Raw genomic sequence first — 7,799 nt, 5'->3', positions numbered from 1 at the left:
GTCGTATATTTTCAATACGGATTGTCCAGTTTTCTTCAATCTCAGAGACCGATGAGGAGCTACTGAAATAAATTCCCATTCTGCTATTGTTTAGTGAACACATTTTCTAAATCTCTCTTCGCAGTCAAAAATGAGAAAAGAAAACAGGGCGCTTTTTTTTTACCACCCTGTAAACTAGCAATCTCTACAACAACAACTACATTTTGTTTTATGTGGATTGCTTTTCAGCTGCGTGTGGATCCAGTGGGTCCAGCCTTCGAGCTTCACGTGCCCTTAGAGATCATCATTGGCACGGTGCCCTTGCACTCTGCGGTCCAGCGTTACCTAGCAGCGCATCAGATAGCCCCGCCCTCTCCCCAGAGACACCCCCACTCCAACCACAGTGGCCACGCCCCTCACGCTCCTCACGCTCCTCACGCCCCTCATCACCATCACCATGCTGTAGCTGATGCTCAAAATCGACAGCCTCAGTATTTCGTTCGTAAGTGTGTGGTGTGTGTGTGTGGTGTGTGTGTGTGTGTGTGTGTGTGCGTGTGTGAATGTGTGTGTGGGTGGGTGGGTGGGTGGGTGGTTGGATGTGCGTGTGTGTGTTTGTGGGTGTGTGTGCATGCGTTCGTGTGTGTGTGTGTGTGTGTGTGTGTGTGGGTGGGTGCCACGTGGGTGTGGGGTTGTAGGTGGGGGGTGTGGGTGTTTGTCGGTGTGTGTGTATGTGTGTGTGTGTGTGCGTGCGTTCGGGCGTGCTTGTGTGTGTGTGTGGGTTTGTGTATGTGTGTGTGGGTTTGTGTCTGTCTGCGTCTTGGTCTGCCTGTGTGCTCATGGCAGGCAAGGAGTGTCGATGCACACATCTCAGATCAAGTTACTACCATTCACGCTCCGAACTTCTGTTGACAAATTCCCTTCTCCTTTCAGCGCCCAGGTATGCTCACTACGTGTTCGGACACTCACGGACCAAAGACGAGGAGGACGACGACAACACGCGGTCAGAAAGTCACTACACGCCTGTCTACGTCTACTACACGTGGCAGCCTGACGAACTGCAGCTGCGGAGACAGCAAGGCGTCAGGTTCGCAGCCTGAGACGACACTGAATAGATATTGCAGTGTGGGCCAAGTGTGTCAGTTCCAGGAACAGTCTACAAGTGCACATGGCAGCCTGATGAACTGCGGAGACAGCAAGGCGTCAGGTTCGCAGCCTGAGACGACACTGAAAAGATATTGCAGTGTGGGCCAAGTGTGTCAGTTCCAGGAACAGTCTTCAAGTGCACATGGCAGCCTGATGAACTGCGGAGACAGCAAGGCGTCAGGTTCGCAGCCTGAGACGACGCTGAATAGATCTTGCAGTGTGGGCATAGTGTGTCAGTTTCAGGAACAGTCGACGAGGCAGGGTGAAATGCACCTGACAGCCTGTCGAACTACGGCTACGGAGACAGCAAGGGGTCACTTTTGCTGCATGACGTCTCAAACCCCCAAAAAATGACTGCACATGCGGGCAACTTCAGTTTAGCTTGTTGCTGGGAGTGTCACATCACACTTATCGAGAACTATTGGTGGTACGCGTAGCTTGAGGGGTTGCATAATTACAGAGACAGGAAAGTGTCATATTTTCTGCATAAAATACTGATTCATTGCGCTCACATCTTCAACTACTGCAATTTGCTGTTGAGACAGTCACATGGCATTGCTCAGGGTTTGGTACCCCTAGCAGCCGGAGGAGCTGCAGTTGCGGAGACCAAGAGACAGTTATTTGAGCTTGTAGCGTGAGGAACTTCAGGAGAAAACAAAAGGTTTAGACTTGGACAGCCTCCACTTTTTTTTTCTTTTTTTTTCTTTTTTGTGTGTAGGGGTTGGGGTAGAGGGATGTACTCCTAGTGGCCTGATAATCTGCAAGAACGTGGACAGAAACGCGTCCGAATTTTTGACAGAAAAAATGTGACCAACTGCATATTTAAAGAGAAAGAAGATTGCTGCTGATATAGTCAACAAGAACTGGCTGAGCTTTGGTGCACCGGGCGCGTCCTGACGAACTGTGAAGCACAAAGTGTCAGAACTGCCGCCGGAGGTCTGACTTTACAGTTACTGCCGTGCTGAGTCCCGATTGTGTTCAAGGGTATCGTCCCCAGATTGGCTGAAGACTATGGACCATGCCACGCAATCGTACTAAGAGCACACGTGTATGCCTGATTAATTATGTCACATCTGTTGATATTTGTCGGCAGCCCGTTACTCAGTGAGGCATCTGCCCAATACCACACATTTTTTTCAACAGAGAGTGCATTGACTAGTTTTCATTGCCTTCTGGTACAAACCTGCTCGTGGAGGCCGGTTGCAGGCTGAGACTTGCATTTGTCAAAGTCTTGTATCATATAAGTACACATTCTCGGGGGAGACGCGTTACGCCCATAGGCGTAGCCACATGGTTGTTACGCCCGGTTTTATACCCAGAAGATCGACGCGCCGTCCGGGTACCTTTATGGGCGTAACGCGTCTCCACCGTGCGTTTACAATCCATTATGTGGGTGATGAGAGTCTGGAAGTCAAAGGCCAGGCACATAATGACATGTCCAAGGTTGTGATTTGTATATTATGTAGCTGGAGTTGTTATGTAGCTGGAGTCAAATATGCATTTACTCAGTCGTACTCATGTATAATGTCGTCTAGTCCGAGTCATCACTTTAAGCTAGTAGATTTCACATTATTTTCTTCACTATTTTTCTATGTATATAAATGGATCGTCAATAAAGAGCACACAATAGTTTGTATCTTAACTGTACATACTGATGTAACACACATAATGAAAATCGTGAACACACCAAGCGAATCCACTGGATCAGACACGCACAAATAAGGCTGATAACATTTTTGGGAACTACGTTTCTCGTGAATAGAAAAGTATGTATCTCAGGTCCAAGTCGAGGAGAAAACACGACTTGCAAGTGTATGATGTAACCATCAACTCGGAGCTCAGAACATCATCAAGAAAGCAGTGCCGAGAACGGTTGTGACGGTAGCAGAGAAGGAGAGGGGACGAGAGAGAGAGAGAGAGAGACTGAGACTGAGACTGAGAGAGAGAGGAGATGTGATGCACGCACTACAGACTACACACACACACACACGCACACACACACACACACTAACACACACACTAACACACACACACACACTAACACACACACACACACACTAACACACCAACAAACACACACACACTAACACACCAACAAACACACACTCCACACTAACCCAATATGTGCGTGTTCGAAAGGGCACCTTATCCTCATGAAGGGAGGTAATTATGCTTCTGTTTCCAAGATCTCGACACGGCTTGAGGAGAAGTCATTGCTTCCCTTTCTAACTCTCGACCCTCAAAATGCAATACTATGAACTAGCCCAAAGCTGAAACGGCATGTGGGGAAAACTAACAGTACCTCTACTCAACTCAAGAGCAAAATTCCAGCGGATCCAATTAACTTTTAAGTTTTTATGTTAAATCAGTGCGCTTTGCCAGAAAGGTGGGGATAAGGCCAGTCATGATTAACACTGGCGTAGCCTCATCCACATTGGTGCCAAGACCGCGGAAGAGAGAAAAACTCAGTGTTTTACGAGTTTTGACTAAGTACTTGAGCAGGGCTCCCCACGCACGCCTCTCCTAGGGGGTCCCGGGACCCCCACTTTGATGTTTTAGAGGGTCCATGAACCCCCTCAGCCAGCGGAGTTTTGGATGGTCCAAAACTCCAGGGGCCTTAAATTCAAAGCCTGCCAATGTGCCTCTGAGTGTGTGTGTGTGTGTAGATAGGTTTCCTAGACAACTACTGAACAGTTTAGATGTGCATTCTTCCTGATGTAGGATATGCCCAAACGTTTTTGGTTAGTTTGTAATAAATGTCATATCCGGCTTTTAAACAAAAACTGTACACACACACACACACACACACACACACACACACTCACACTAGATACCACTATGACCTCAATGGTGCAGTGCGCTCTATGAAGGGAAGTAATTTTGCTCTCCAAGATTTTTAGAGTTGTAATGATTGCTTCCCTTAAAACTGATTTTACTTGAGAAACGTACCTTTTTATCCTCGATCATGAAAGTTAAGTGTCATTCTGATTTTTCAGGTCTATCACTCACATAAACTGATTTTTATAAATAAAAATAACAATTTGTATGTTAATTATAACGTGAGATACATATGATGTTCGTCCTTCGTATTCGAACATGACCGCAGACTCATGGTAGGCTTTGGTGTCTGGTCTGATGGGTCCGGAGATGACTGATGAGGCCAATCCGGGCCAGGAAACCCATCCCGCATGTAGGACACACATAAGAGGGTTCAGCTGTTGTACTATGTGGTACTGGCTGCTCTGGTTTTCCGGAGTGTGCGTTTTTGCTCTGCGATGTGAGTTTTTCTCTCTTCCGCGGTCTGGGCACCAGTATGGATGAGGCTACGCCAGATGGATCTGTCTTGAGCAAGCTCCTCCCAAGAGTCGACCTGAATGTCAAGGTTTTTCAGAGAGGCTTTTAGCGTGTTCTTGAATCTTTTCTTTTGCCCTCCAACAGCACGTTTTCCCAGGCAGAGTTCACCACAAAGAAGCTGCTTTGGGATGCGGTGATCCGGCATGCGACAGACATGTCCAGCCCATCTCACCTGGGCTTTCTCCAAGAGGATGTGCACACTCGTCATGTCAGCCTGCTGTAGCTTCTCGGTGTTAGGTATCTTGTCCTGCCAGCGAATGTGCAGGAGGCTGCGAAGACACCTCATTTTTTTCTGCGGTTTTCACGAGTCTTGACTAGCGCTGTATTTTACTACTTGGACTGATTTTAGTGAGGGAAGGCTGCGCAGGATAACCAGCCTCACTCTCTCGTCCCTGATTCCCTGGTCCAGTGGCAAGGCATGGCCGAGACGACTGGGGGTAGGCAGGGATGCATTGGGATGACCAGTACGATCGACGTGTCTCGTCATGCTCTGAGGTTGGCGTCCCACAGCGACGTTGCTGGATATATCACCTTCCTGTCCGTTGAACCATGACCTTTTGTGGTTGGGTTTCCTCCGCACAGTCCGCCGAAGATCCAGTCTTCACATGCGTAGCCTGTGACAAGCCCTTTTGAATGTTCACACCGAGAGGTATCCTCAGCCTGGTTTAGCCGGTGTAACACAAAATGTTTATTCCACGAAAAATTGACTCCGGAGTAAAAAATCTCGTGGGAGTAATTTTCTCGTGTTTCTCCGCCCTGCCAAGGCCGTTGCCCGGGAGGTGGCGCACTGCCGTATGCAGACAGTTCGTGGTGCCACAGATGAGGGCTGGATGCCAGATGGAAGCCAGCGGCAGACGAGCTGACCTGAAAAGGACATGACAGGCCCCCCTACCAAAGGAACTATCCCTCCCTGACACCCTATACCCCCAGAGAGTGTGTCGAGATACATATAAATTCGAAATGAAACGTAGATAAAAACGCATAATGATATATATATATATAGGCCTACACTGATTGTTCAGGTAAAGTAAACATCCATGTTTAACAAGGGTATAGACATATAGGTCCCTGACAAGGGGTAGTAGGCCTATCAGGATGGGTGTGTGTGTGTGTGTGAGAGAGAGAGAGAGAAAGAAAGAGAGAGAGGTGTATGCGTGTGTGTGTGCGTTTGTCTGTGTGTGTGTGTGTATAACGGCCGATGTCAGCGTGTGATAACCTACTCAGTACTGCCTTTGATCATATTTATGGCTGATGTTTTTTTTAAGAAGAAGAAAAAGAAGAAGAAACTGTTGTTAAGGCTGTCGATGTCCTTAATAATTATACGAATTGCGGAGAACAAAATTGTCGGCTTTGCATGGGTTATGAAAGAGTGAATACCCTTGCTTTTACGGGGACAAACATTGGAGGGGCTTATCACTAGCGAGTGATGTATCTAAAACACGTGGACAGGAGTCCTTGAAAAAGCAAGAGTATTCACTCTTTTACACACCGGCACGGTTGGCCTAGTGGTAAGGCGTCCGCCCCGTGATCGGGAGGTCGTGGGTTCGAACCCCGGCCGGGTCATACCTAAGACTGACTTTAAAATTGGCAATCTAGTGGCTGCTCCGCCTGGCGTCTGGCATTATGGGGGTAGTGCTAGGACTGGTTGGTCCGGTATCAGAATAATGTGACTGGGTGAGACATGAAGCCTGTGCTGCGACTTCTGTCTTATGTGTGGCGAACGTTATGTCAAAGCAGCACCGCCCTGATATGGCCCTTAGTGGTCGGCTGGGCGTTAAGCAAACAAACAAACACTCTTTTACAACCCATGTGCGCGCCTTCGTGAGCGAGGCTGGTACTACATATTGTTCATACGAAATGACAAACACAGGTTACAAGCGATAACGCGCAAAAGTACTGGTTTATTATTTTACATCTGACACTAGGGATCAGTAATGTATATATATCGTTACAGTACCACGTATTGCGATACTACGTATTGCGATACTACTAATTGCGGTAAAAAACTTATGAACAGAAAGAAAAAGAGAAAAGAAAACAAATTATTAGACATGGCAAAAGTATCAAGTGCATTAACAAAACACGAGAAGTAAATACAAGAAAAATAAACAATCACATGACAGGCGAAGACAAACAGACAAGAAAGTTACAATTACCAAACACTCGTTGGTTAGTCCTTCAACAACAATAAAGAGTTACGTTCTGTACGTTCAACAACAATAAAGAATTACGTTCCGTACGTTCAACAATACCATAAGCACTAAGAATACTCAAGAAACTTAGCATACATACGTTTAAAACCAAAATGGCTACTTTCAGAAAAATACAAAAACGTTGACTCATCAGGCCAGGAATACAAAGCAAACTGTCATACCAAAAAAGTCTAACGACAACGTTCCTGCGTTAATCAAAGTCACAAACAAGATATTTACTCATCCACTTTCCCTCAATAACGTTACAAGAAATAAGCCCGTTTACAAACGATCACCACAGACCGCAAGCTTCTTTTACCTAAATTCTTTTAACGTAAGGCTGAAAAAGTCGGAGAAAACGTTTCACTTCGAACTTCGTTAACCACAGAAAACACAAGTTATCATTATAAACATTAGCGACTTTCTAGCGTCTACAAAACATTGCTGTACGTTCACAACACTAGAACAGTTGAACACACAATAAAGAAACACTACAACAAGTCAGACTTTCAACTCACGTTATACATAAACAACTCACAAAGTAATTACAAAATGGCGACCAAAACACAACACAAACAAGTAACAACAAAATTACCTTATGCGCTGTGTGGGTTGACCAGCAGTACCAAAACGTGTTGCCTCACAAACGAAGGGCACAAAACGATTCACACTTGAGAAACAACTGTCTCCAAGAACATTACGTTGACGTTAAAACATAAGAAACACTCCGTTGGTTCACTTGATAACCTTCATACGTTTACATCAAAACCAAACGCTTCCTAAAACCCTCAGATCGACTGACGAGACAGGAGTCAAGCAGCGGTATTTATGGAAACAAAAACCTAACATGGAATAGTTATTCAAAAGTCAAAGGTCACCGGATTGACCAACCAACAACATTCCTAAGACAGAATCGGGTGAAACTACTATTTTACAACCAATCAGTAACCGATCACGCACTCCGTGCATGCCCAAAACTTAAAACGGTATATTTAACAGAAAGAAGGCCAAGGAACAAGCTGACATCACAAAGCTAAAAACACGTGAGTCGCACGTATTCTAAAACTTGCAACGCAGATTCGCAGGGCTCACCTCAAAATCAAAACACGGAAAAGAGCACGTGAATCTCAC

The 7,799-nt window shown here is 46.0% G+C and overlaps 2 protein-coding genes across 3 annotated transcripts in view; one reads left to right on the top strand and one right to left on the bottom strand.

Moving 5' to 3' along the window:
* The window catches only part of LOC138981265 (arrestin domain-containing protein 3-like), a 78,865-nt gene extending 77,401 nt beyond the window's left edge, over positions 1-1,464 (top strand). For both annotated transcript variants that reach the window (XM_070354110.1, XM_070354118.1), the window contains exons 7-8: positions 229-481; positions 910-1,464. In XM_070354110.1, the coding sequence (XP_070210211.1) occupies positions 229-481; positions 910-1,076 (420 nt within the window). In that variant the 3' untranslated portion in view covers positions 1,077-1,464. The remainder of the gene's footprint in view (positions 1-228; positions 482-909) is intronic.
* Positions 1,465-4,345: 2,881 nt separating this feature from the next.
* Positions 4,346-4,762, bottom strand: LOC138949721 (uncharacterized). Its single transcript, XM_070321556.1, has one exon. It carries the CDS (start codon positions 4,760-4,762, stop codon positions 4,346-4,348), a length of 417 nt encoding a protein of 138 aa, XP_070177657.1.
* Between the last annotated feature and the right edge of the window lie 3,037 nt (positions 4,763-7,799).

This window comes from Littorina saxatilis, linkage group LG1 (genome assembly GCF_037325665.1).
Source record: "Littorina saxatilis isolate snail1 linkage group LG1, US_GU_Lsax_2.0, whole genome shotgun sequence".
Lineage (NCBI taxonomy): Eukaryota > Metazoa > Mollusca > Gastropoda > Littorinimorpha > Littorinidae > Littorina > Littorina saxatilis.
This window is presented reverse-complemented; position numbering and strand designations above follow the sequence as displayed.

What these genes read in the sequence shown, in the direction of transcription:
- LOC138949721 (XM_070321556.1), bottom strand. Translation starts at nt 4,762, where the DNA reads ATGAGGTGTCTTCGCAGCCTCCTGCACATTCGCTGGCAGGACAAGATA.